At 34.8% G+C, this 12,324-nt stretch overlaps 1 protein-coding gene across 5 annotated transcripts in view; it reads right to left on the bottom strand.

Moving 5' to 3' along the window:
* Positions 1–12,324, bottom strand: part of PIK3C3 (phosphatidylinositol 3-kinase catalytic subunit type 3) — a 126,231-nt gene that overhangs the window by 17,527 nt on the left and 96,380 nt on the right. For 3 of the 5 annotated variants that reach the window (XM_001142812.6, XM_016933599.3, XM_003315876.5), the window contains one exon: positions 5,807–5,975. The exons of the other annotated variants lie outside the window; for them this stretch is intronic. In XM_001142812.6, the coding sequence (XP_001142812.1) occupies positions 5,807–5,975 (169 nt within the window). The remainder of the gene's footprint in view (positions 1–5,806; positions 5,976–12,324) is intronic. 5 annotated transcript variants of the gene reach the window in all.

The following is a 12,324-nucleotide window of genomic DNA, read 5'->3' as shown; positions in this document are numbered from 1 at the left end:
GGCAGGATCTGGGTGATGTAGGATCTTTATTCCAGTTATCTACCTATCTATAATGATAATAATAATAATAATAAAATACAAACTGTTACTTAATACTTAAATGTTTAATAGTTAAACTGTAATGATAATGGAACTTTTATAGAAAAATGACTATCCATATAAGTTTCAAATTATCTGTTTTATCCTCATTTCTGAATTTTATATTGCCAATAAAAATCAAGAGGAATTACAATGAAACACTTCTACCTTGATGTAGTCTAATCAAATCAGGCCCTAACCCACTTAAACTCTTAGGAACAAAAAGTTATGATAATAGCTAAACAGCTTTAACCTAGCTTTAAGTTACTAATTTCTTTGTGGGAATTGATAAATGCATACCACAGATGTTATTCCATTCCTACTCATGTAATCATTTTATTCATTCAACCAACAAACACTTACTTAGTACTCACTATATCCACTGTAGGCACTAGGGATACAGACAGACAGTGGTGAACTGAACAAACAAGGTCCCCACATTCATGAAGTTTACATTCTGGAGGAGGGTTTAAACTAATATAATGAATTGATAAACATGATAATTTTATGTCTGCTTGATTAAAAGATTTAAAAGAGAAAAAAACAACAGGAAAATGGGAAAATGAGAGAAAGAGGCATCTTAAGGTGGTATAGTTGTATTTGAAATGCACTGAGAAGCAACTAAGTTTAAGGAGTGGAGTAACACACGTTGATAGGCATTTTTAACAGTTCACACTGGCCATCTTGAAGGGAGTAAGAATCAAAGTAGAGAAACTATATCATAGACTTCCAGGTGGACAGGAACCAACATGGGGGTTATCAGGCTATATTTTGGAGATGAAATAGATGATCCTTGCTGATGGTTTCAATGGAGGTCAGGGTGAGAGGATAGAGAAACTGAAAAACACAAAGGATTTAGCCTAATAGGACACTAGTGTTATTCACCAAGATAGGAGAGGCTAAATGGAAGAGGAACAGGATTTTAGGCAGGGATTCAAGAATTTCGTTTTAGACATGTGGAGTCTGAGGTGCCTACTAGATTTTTAGTAGAGATGTCAGATATATCTCAGAGGAGATATGAAGGCTAGTGATATTAGTTTAAAGTCATCAGCACTAGGATCATATGTAAAGTCACAGGACTGGATGAAAATGGTAAGGGGAGTGAGGGGTGGGCAAAAATAAATGTCCAGAATGAAACCCTTTATAATGATAATGAAGGTTCTACATCAGAGGTGTCCAATATTTGGCTTCCCTGGGCCACAGTGGAAGAAGAATTGTCTTGGGCTATACATAAAATACACTAACACTAATGATAGCTGATGAGCTTTAAAAAATCACACACAAAAAATCTCATAATGTTTTAAGAAACTTTATGAATTTGTGTTGGGCTGTATTCTAAGCTGTCCTGGGCCACATGTGGCCTGGGGGCCACAGGTTAGATAAGCCCTTCTCTATGGAAATAGAGATGATTCACTTGAGAGGGCTTCAAGGAATGTGATGCCAGCAGCGTACAATCAGCTGTTACATATTATAAAAAAAAAAAAAAAAGATGCTCTTTCAACTAACTCTCCATCATTCGTACTCTGTTTTGTTGATTACATAGGTACATAATTTTTTCCCATCTTGGCATGGGGAAATCTACCAGAAGGTAACATAAGGAGAAGAATACAAAGTCAGTTTTGAAAGAGATATATTAGAAGTTCTCCAACTTGGCTGCCCATTAGATTCACCTTGGTAGCTTTTCAAATGTATCAATGCCTGAGCCCAATCTCAGACCAATTAAATATGAGCGAGCCCAGAACTTTCCCCTTGCCACCTCACCTACAAGCTCCCCAGGTGATTCTAACGGGCAGCCAGGATCAATGTTAAAAAAAAAAAAATCTGCCTTTACGGATGTAGAATGCGATGTTCCTTTTAACAAAAGTAAATACTAGTGCTTTCTGGATTACCTCCTGATTTAAATTTAACCATCCATGCTTCTATTGTTATAGCAAAGGGAAACAGAAATAAATATAAAGGTTAGATATCCACATACTTTGTGAATAATTTGTCACTACCTTTGGTATTAATCTTTTACATCTGTTGTCATTAACCTGAATTTTCCATTTAAGATACATCAAGTGAACCAAAATAGCAAGTGTTTACTTCATAGGACAGTCATTTAATGTCCTACTCAGAAACACAAATTTAAAGGCCACTTTTTTTTTTTTTAGATGGAGTCTTGTTCTGTCACCCAGACTAGCGTGCAGTGGCACGAACTCGGGTCACTGCAACCTCCATCTCCCAGGTTCAAGCGAGTCTCTTGCCTCAGCCCCCCAAGTAACTGGGACTACAGGCAGTGCCACTATGCCAGGCTAATTTTTGTATTTTTAGTAGAGACAGGGTTTCACCATGTTGGCCAGGCTGGTCTCGAACTCCTGACCTCAACTGATCTGCCTGCCTCGACCTCCCGAGGTGCTGGGATTACAGGCATGAGCCACCCTGCCCGGCCAACAAACCAGTATTAGACAACCTAAGGGTAAGATAAAAAATAATAATAATAATAATAATAATAATAATAATAGGGTGGGAAAGCGTGCAAAATCTAGCAAAGATTGCAAGATGGAATGTGATATAATTAGGATTTTTAGAAAGAAGCAGGTTGCATGTAACGTTCAAGGAAACTGCACTCTTTCTCTTACCCACGTTCATGCCAACTATTGTGCTACACTCTAGTCACACAAAGATAGTTTAAATTTTTCAGGAAAAACCTTTATTACTGAAAATAGAAATCCATTAACTACATTGAGGTTCTTATAGTATTTCAAATGTATTTCCTCTACATTCTATTTTCCATGACAGCAAAATCAGAGTTCCTGTGAAAGTGTTATTTAATAAGTGTACTACTTCAAAGAGGGGAAGCAATGTAGTTAATGATGTATGTGACCAATAAATTCACTGATGTTTGGTGACTAGGCAAACATCTCTGAGACAATATGAGAACCTTACTTGATAGTTAAACACATTTCTTTTTTTTAAATTTTTTTTCTTTTTTTGAGACAGAGTCTTGCTCTATTGTCTAGGTTGGAGTTCAGTGGTGTGATTTTGGCTCACTGCAACCTCTGCCTCTCGGGTTCAAGCAATTCTCATACCTCAGCCTCCCTAGTAGCTGAGATTACAAGCGTGCACCATCACACCTGGCTAATTTTTGTATTTTCTTTTTTAGTAGAGACAGGGTTTCACCATGTTGGCCAGGCTGGTCTCAAACTCCTGGCCTCAAGTGATCCACCCACCTCAGCCTCCCAGAGTCCTTGGATTATAGGAGTGAGTCACCGTGCCCAGCTGGTTAAATGTATTCCTTATTTCACTATTGAAAATTTTTACCAAAAAATGTAAAAAGAACATCTTTGTAACATCAGTGTCTAAGAATGGTGTTTGGCATAAGTGTGGGTTGGAAGAAAGACTTACTATATACTGATTAATAAGAGATGATAATGTATTTTGTAACCATTTATAACTAAGTTCAAATGGACTACTCTGCTTATGTGGTACAATGTTATTCAGTGGATTCTTTGTGAAGAAACTGATCAATTATCAAGAAAAACTATAAAATAACAGGGCTGATCATATCTATAAAGCTTAATAAAAGTGCCGATAACCTTAGCTCCAAACAACTATCAGGTTAATTCTTATATCCTGAAGGCATTTTTTCAACCAACTAAAACATACTCTGAAATACAACATTAAAAAATAAATGTTGGCCAGGTGCGATGGGTTTATGTCTGTAATCCCAGCACTTTGAGAGGCCAAGGTGGGCAGACAGCTTGAATCCAGGAGTTCAAGACCAGCCTGGGCAACATAGCAAGACCCCACCCCGTCTCTACAAAAAAACACAAAAAATTAGCTGGGCATGGTGGCATATGCCTGTAGTTCCAGCTACCTGCAAGTCTGAGGTGGAAGGATCATCTGAGCCTGGGAAGTCAAGACTGCAGTGAACCATGGTCATGCCACTGCACTCCAACCTGGGCGACAGTGACAACCTGTCTCAAAAAAAAAAAAAAAAGTTGATCAAATAACTTAGGTCCAGATAATATTAAGTACAGGGAAATTTTTAAAAGTTAAACAGTTTTCATTAAAACTCTGCATAAAATTATTTAGATTAATCTCTCTGTGGCTTTTCTTTGTAGCGAGGAAGTCAACCTTGGCTCTCCATTAATAACCTGCCTGTTTTCTTATTCTATTGAATTGCTACTAATCCACTACCAATGACAGTTTATAAACCACATTGTTTTCCTTCTGCTTTCAATAAGATAGAGCACCTTTGACATTTCTCTAGTTATCATTCCTTACCATCTTGCCTGCCACCTCCCTGAGATATTCATGGTTCGACCTAGTTTTCTATGGGCTTTGACTATTTTAAATTAAAAATCGCAGATATTAAATGGCACTCTCATCTCTCTGAAAGTGCTTCTGCATCACCAAACAAATCTAAAGAGCACTGATTTTCTCATTATTCTTTTAGCATTTCTGGAGGGTAAAACTGAGCCATTCTGCCACCCAAAGGATAAATATCATGGCCATTTGTAAAATGCCTGTTACAGGTTTGTGATACATGGAAAAGACTGAGTTTACAATGAAGACCTAGTCACTGCATAAATGAAACCCCATTACTGTAAGAAAACCAGTCTCCTAGGACCAACACATCAACATTAACTGGGAACATGGCCTCACACTAGACTCAAAGCAGGAATTCGGAGGGTTCTCATACAAATACGAAGAGTTCTCAATGAATAAACACACAATGAGTGCCTATGTACTAAACACTGTATGAGTAATTGATGTCACAAAGGTTATGAAGTCAAAGGAAACAGAACCCATGTGCACAGGCAACTGGCTATCTATTGGTTATATTTTCACCTGGAAGAGCATGTATGTATGTTTCCTGGACTGGGATTTTCTGCTGGACTAAGAAAAGTTCATTTTGCATAGTTGGGCTGAAAATAGCATGAGTCAAATGATCCTGTCATTTTTGACTAATAATCATCAGAGCCATGTCCTGAATTTACCAAACATGACTTTTATTTTTCTTCCTGATGACATATGATAGTCAGTCCTAAGTAAATTAGCAAGAAGGAAGCACAGATTTAGTGGCGTTGAAGAAAAAAGGATGGAGAAAAAACATTTTTTTGTAGCAGAATGACTGATGAGGTGTTAAAGAGATAAAAATCATATTTAACATTTACCACAATCATTGAGCAAACTTCTGAATATTCCTGAAGAGTACCCAAAACTAAGGCTGCTAAAGAATAAAAATGATTGAACTAATATCACTCTAAAGAAGTTATATCCTATATTCTTTGATAAAGAAATAGGAAGTCAGCTAGGGAGAAGGAAGAGAACCCAGCAGGTGACTGTAATACTCCAGGACCGTCTTCAGGCAGATCTGAATGGTATGAAGTTTCTTAACCTTTTCTCTATCTCAGTACTGTCAAAGTATACTTTATTAAAGTGACATCAACCCCATTGAGTTGGAAGCCTCCATGTTTGCTTCATCTTATGTGATGTCAGCTTCCTAGCTGATGGGATATAGTAATAAGATAGTGGGAAAGCAAGAAAGTTTATGTCTTTTTCCTTTGATATTTGACAGTTTGTCAAAATTGGTATTAAATGTAAGATAGGAAATACTGTTGCCTTTGTCATTTTGAAAAAGTGATCAATGCTAAAGAATGCATAGATTTAAACAAATTCTCTTGTTCTATAAAATAAAATAAATTTACCCAAATTCTCTGTGCCAAGCAAATCAACTTACCTTCGCAGGTGGAGGAAAGCCGTGTAACACTGTTTACGGAACTCTTGGTACTGCTCACTCTGTGTGCCCCCCATTCCTTCTACCATTTCTTTATTCAGCTTCATTGGTGGAGGAAGAGGCTTTGGATCCCGACCCAAAATATATCCAAAGTCTATGTGGAAGAGTTTGCCTGGATGTTGACAAGAAACTCATTTGTTTCCAGAATTATCTTAAAGAACTGGGTAGGTGATATGTCACACAATTGATATAAACAGTGTCTCTTCATAAAGAATATTAGTTCACGATGAAGCCTATTAAATTCTTCGATATTTCTAACTGCAGGTTTGAGAGTGGCCTTCGGAACATAATTAACTCATTTTAACTCATTCGTTCACACGAAACTATGCCTAAAATCATGTCACAGTAATGGTAATCTAAAAATGTTAACTCCTATTTATAAGTCTTCAGAATCAAAGACGGTCAGAGCCTGGATAACTTTTTAAGGTATCAGCAGAAAGTGGAATCTTGTAGAAAATTTTTTGTGCTAAAGTTTAAGCACAGTGCCCTTCATATAGTAGAAAATTATTTCTTTAAATATTCCTGAGATGAATCCTTCTGCTAATTTATTATTACTCAAAAAAAATTTTAGAAAGGAAAAATTTTAAAAACCATATTCTTAGCATAAATAGCAATTTAGTTACAATAATATATCACCTATCACTTTAATCCTGTTAAATTTTACTAATATGTAAGAAAGACTGACTTATAAATCTGTTTTCATTGTATAGTATGTAAGAGTAATGTATAGTATAAATCTGTTTTCATTGTATAGTATGTAAATAGCAATTTAGTTGCAATAATATACCACCTATCATTTTAATGTTGTTAAATTTTACTAATCTGTAACACAGATTGATTTATAAATCTGTTTTCATTGTATAGTATGTAAGAGTAGGCACAATTATGAGGTTTCATGTTGTACATATTTAAGATCATAAAATGTCAACACGGGGGGGAGGGTTTCATTTCCATTAAAAGAAACTACTGAATGATTTATGACTGAAAAACTACTCTTTCAGAATCCCAAAATGGGCTTTAATGGTCTCTAAGTACAATGAAACTGATTTTGGTGGGAGATCAATATACTTCACCAGATTCCCAAGGAAAGTCCATAATTCAACAAATATGAGGAACCAGTTTTACAAAAGTGAATTTGACAACTTCAGTACCCACTGGAAAAGCAGCCTCCCTATAGTCTCTTAAGGTTCAAGGGGAGTATGCTATGATTTCAGTTTTCCATGATCTGATGAAAAGTCCATGATCAATTTCTGTTAACCATTTTACCACCTTCAACTAAATATGTGTTCTCTGTTCAACTAAGCTAAGCAATTCTTTTGGTACTTTATTCTCATTTTGAAGTTCTCATATAACTTTTACCTTGTTGGATACACACGATTCTGCCCCAAAAGAGGTAAAGAAATAAGAAGCTCACAATATTACAGGTGTAGATACATTTTCCTTGGTTTTATTTAATTATTTAAATAATGTTTTGTTACCAATATACTTGAACAGATGACCAATCTGGTCAATCTGTGACACAAAACTGCCATCATGCATGGTTTATTTAATGAGCTCCATGCTTTTAATACGAAACCTATCCCAGTTTTCTTCATTTCATTACAGGAATTACTGGAATTCCAATATTGGCTATGTATCACTGTTTACAAATGAAGAGTGTATTTCTATCCTTCTTGTCAGAAAACTCAAACAACAGGATTACTACTTAATTAAAAGGTGTAAAAGATTCAGTATCTAACAATGAAATTATATTATGCTTTACAAGTTAAATAGCCATGTATTTTCAAAAGAGCCTATTAATGTAATGTTTTAAGAAAATTCATCTTCATAAATACTGAAGGGAATTTTTTTTTAAAGTTAATATTTGAAAATGCAATTTGTAAAGGTTCAAAAAATACACATAATGAAATTTAAAAAAAATGTTTAAGAAGTTCAGAGAGTATGATCTTATTCGAATCTACCACCTTAAACAGTCAAGAAATAAAGTATACATAAAACAAACTGGTTGTTAACCTCCTTTTGTCTCCAACTTGTAAAACATAGTGAGTAAGAGGTGCTAATTACATTTTCCTGTTATTTGCATAAATAACATGAACTTATTTCTAAAATCGTAGTTTGAGGCATTTGTAATTCTTGGATTAAAGAGAATATACACTATTCTCTTTGACAGTATTTAATGGTAAAGTTTATTTTAAATTTCCATTTTGTTTAATAATTAAACATGTCCAACATCAAAATTGTATTCATTCTGTTTTTCATACCTCTTCTTACTCTCCTCCTTTTACTTGACTTTCTTCTGCTGTTCCTTATAATCCAAACTCTATTATTTAAAGATTCCATATAATTCCCAACTCCAAAAATTCTTCCCTGACATCCTACTCCAGTGAGTTTCCCACTCTTCAATTTTTTATATATAACCTGGCATTTATTTACCATTTTTTCCATAAAATGCCTTTTGTCTTAATTGAATGTCGTATCTTTCCTACTGCCCTATCACTAAACCTAGAAATACAGAAGGTAGCAAACAGCAATTTATTCTTATAGCAAAACCTATATTTTCAGAATTAAAAAGGCTCCCTACATTTATACTCCCACTCTCTGTTCCCAATACTTATTACTTAAACCCTTACAATATACTTGGTTAGCAGTATTTTCACTCAGTTAAAAGCACAATGATGCAATATTTTTCAATAATAGTTTTCAGTATCAAAGATCAATAATCTATAAAGGCGAAAAGGAGCTGGCATGTGCTGAGATCACATAGTAGCATGAGAGGGGAGGTACGAAGCTCTTTTTTAACAACCAGCTTTCAAGGGAACTAACAGAAGAGCTCACTCATTACCTCCAGCACAGTACCAGGCCATTCATGAAGAATCCACCACCATGACCCAAACACTTCCCATTTGATCCTATCTCCATCAATGGGGATGAAGTTTCAACATGAGATTTGGAGGAGTCAAATACCCAAATTATAGCAAGTGGGAAAAAGAAATTTTTGAAATATATTAACTATTTTCTTCTCTCTAATAGTATGAGTCCAAATAAGAACTACATAAGTTTAAAAAAAAAAAGGCATTATTCATCTAATGGTGGTAAAACAAACAAGCAAACAAAACCTAATAGCCCTTAAGGAATGTTTATTATGTGCTCAATACCAAGCAAAAGTCTACTTATCTCATTCAAACCTCACAGCACCACTAGGAGAGAGGTTCTATTATTATTTACAGATTCAGAAGAAGAGACTGAGTTACTGGCATATTATGTAACTTACCCAAAGTCACCCAATGGGGGAGGGGCAAAATAAATGCAAAAATTTGCCTTTAGAGCCAAACAAATTAGCCACTCTGAAAGACTGTTTCTTGGTCTAAAAAATAATCATTTTCACATAAAATTAAAGAATAATACAGAAAATCAGGATAGAAGCTGTGATGTTAATACTGACTGTCAACTTGACTGGATTGAAGGATACAAAGTATTGATCCTGGGTGTGTCTGTGAGGGTGCTGCCAAAGGAGATTAATATTTGAGTCAGTGGGTTGGGAAAGGCAGACCTTTAATCTAGATGGGCACAAACTAATCAGCTGCCAGGGCAGCTAGGATAAAAGCAGACAGAAAAATGTGAAAAGAGAGACTTGCCCAGCCTCCCAGCCTACATCTTTCTCTCGTGCTGAATGTTTCCTACCCTCGAACATCCGACTCCAAGTTCTTCAGTTTTGGAACTCAGACTGGCTCTCCTTGCTCCTCAGCCTGCAGACAGCCTATAATGGGACCTTGTGAATGTATGAGTTAATACTTAATAAATTCCCATATATATATATATATATATATATATATATATATATATATATATATACACACACACACACACACACACACACACACCATTAGTTCTGTCCCTCTAGAGAACCCTGTATTACAGGAGCTATATTGAAAGAAAATGTCCAATTAAGATAACAATAAGAATAACCATTTTTCTTTATTTTGAGCTTTCTGAGAAAAGTTTCAAAGTGTATTACTCTAAAGTGGCAAGGCAGACAGAAAAGCTACTACCTCTCTCACAAATGGCAACTCAAGATCAGGAGGGCCATCCTTAGGACTCACAATGAACTTTCCATTTAGTACAGATACCAGTTCCCTCTTTACTTTTGTGAACATTTTTCAGTTATTTACAAATGAATTTCAAATACTGATTGCATTAAAAAGTATACCATAAGCAGTGAACATATTTTTCAGTTATACTGCCTTCCCCTCTTTCCTCAAACTCCCAAAAATAAAAACAAAAAAATTAACCTTTCTCCAAAGAGCTGGGATAAACTCAAACCATGTTTCATTTGAATCCTGTCACAACTGATCGCCCTAAGTAAGCTTTTTAAAGCTTCTCCTAAGGACAATGATTCTTGGGAAAAAATCTATTATTTTTCAACTCCACACCACAGCCTAGCTTTGTAATTTCTTGTCCAAAGAATTCTATAGTAATAATAAAAAAAGAATTCAATAGTAATGCACTAATAAGTAAAATATCATTCACCCCAAACTTGTTTCAAGAAAACAGCGTTATAATTAATCACACGACAATACACTGACAATACAATCGCTACACTTTTACATTTATGGTGGATACACAGCGCCCTCTGCTGTGCAAGCTGAGTAAACTTCAACCAAGCTAAAAGTATTCAAAAACAAAGCATGGGCCAAAAAAAGGTCTGGGAAATCCATAATTGAGACTAATATTTTGCATTTGAGAACATTACTCTTGTATAGATTTTGACATTCTCTATATGCAGCGAATCATTTTCTTTCACATGCCCAGAGTTCTTAGCTGGATCATTTTCTATTTCATCTATATTTACAGGGTAGAATAGTTTGTCTGGTTTAAGTCCCCAAAAAATATCAGTGAAATGAAATCTGCGTGGCTCCTTCTTCTGCTCCATCCCCCATATCAAAGAACTGGACACAGATGAAACAGTGGAAGTCCGATTAAAATTCAAAACCACTTTAATCTAAAGCAGAATCTTAGACTCTAAACCTGCTTGGGCTGGCAAATGAGTACAGAAAACAAAGGTATTGTATTTTGCAGAATAAGAAAAATGTTACTTGATTATTAAAAAATGCTCCATCAGCCATTGAAAGATTGGACAGTATGTAAGAGAACCCAAAGTTTTCAATTTGAAGGCATAATAAACTCAAAATATACAAGGGACAAGTCTTCATGACAGTCGAGGCATTTTTTAAACTAAAAACATTGGAATATATTTCCTGCACTGAACCACATTCAAAATTCACTTTGAACTATACAAAGTCTATTTATAACATATATGAAATGTAACTTAAAACCACTTTGAAATACAGACTCTCAGTAAAAATGACTAGAGACACAAACTTTTAAAAATTATTATAAATTGTTAGAACTTGAAGAATGCATTACACTTCTATTTGTCTTGACATACTCAGTCTCTCCTTATAGAATCTAATTTCATCCAAATCAAAACTAAAAACTTGAAAACATGTATCCAGTAAGAAAGATATAAAATGCTAACTGCATAATGTAACTGGATGAAATAATTACAGAGCAGTTAAGAAAAAATGAACTGCTGTTTGAATAGGAAAAAAATGTGCATCTTACTTATGCACGTTTTAGGGTAAAATCTTGGTTTTGAAAAAGCAAATCTGGAGCACCCTCTAGTGGAAAACTGTTAACAAAAGCTTAAAGCTTCTGTTTCTGAAATTTAATTCAATTTCCATTAAACAAGTAACTGAGACCTGGGCCAAAAAAGTGTATTACGCAGATTCTTCCTTCCAGTTTCACTCTTAAATACCCCCATCAAAACACACATACGCACACACACAAATACACACAAGGGCACTTTTCAAAGTATAACAGAAAAAGGTTTTTTACACTGTCTGATTGTTTATCAATTTCCAAAAAAAGAATCAAGTAGAACTTGTAAATATAAAATTACAGATGTAATACTACCTTTTTTTTTCATTGGCAAATTCTTTTTTATTTATTTTTTATTTTATTATTATTATACTTTAAGTTTTAGGGTACATGTGCACAACGTGCAGGTTTGTTACATATGTATACATGTGCCATGTTGGTGTGCTGCACCCATTCACTCGTCATTTAGCATTATTTTTATATTAAAGAATTCCATTGTAGTTGTAAATGATTACAATCTGGAAAAAAATGGAATCATTTTGGTTGCTTGATTCTTGTGGTTAAAAGATTCAACCAATAAAAAAGAGCTAATGAAAATAACACATGAAAACTTCCAAATTACAATTCTCTCCAAATACACCATAATGTTTTATAAATATCCACTGCTAAATGAGCAAATCAGCCAAGAATCTGCATGACACTCTGATTATATTCTTTGGGTCTTGGTTATTAAGGAGATTGACTGGCTTTGACACAGACATGACATCACCCATGCAAGTTCTAACAGATGATTTTTCATATGT

This window comes from Pan troglodytes, chromosome 17 (genome assembly GCF_028858775.2).
Source record: "Pan troglodytes isolate AG18354 chromosome 17, NHGRI_mPanTro3-v2.0_pri, whole genome shotgun sequence".
Lineage (NCBI taxonomy): Eukaryota > Metazoa > Chordata > Mammalia > Primates > Hominidae > Pan > Pan troglodytes.
Note: the sequence above shows the minus strand (reverse complement) of the source record. Positions and strands in the feature narration are given on the sequence as shown.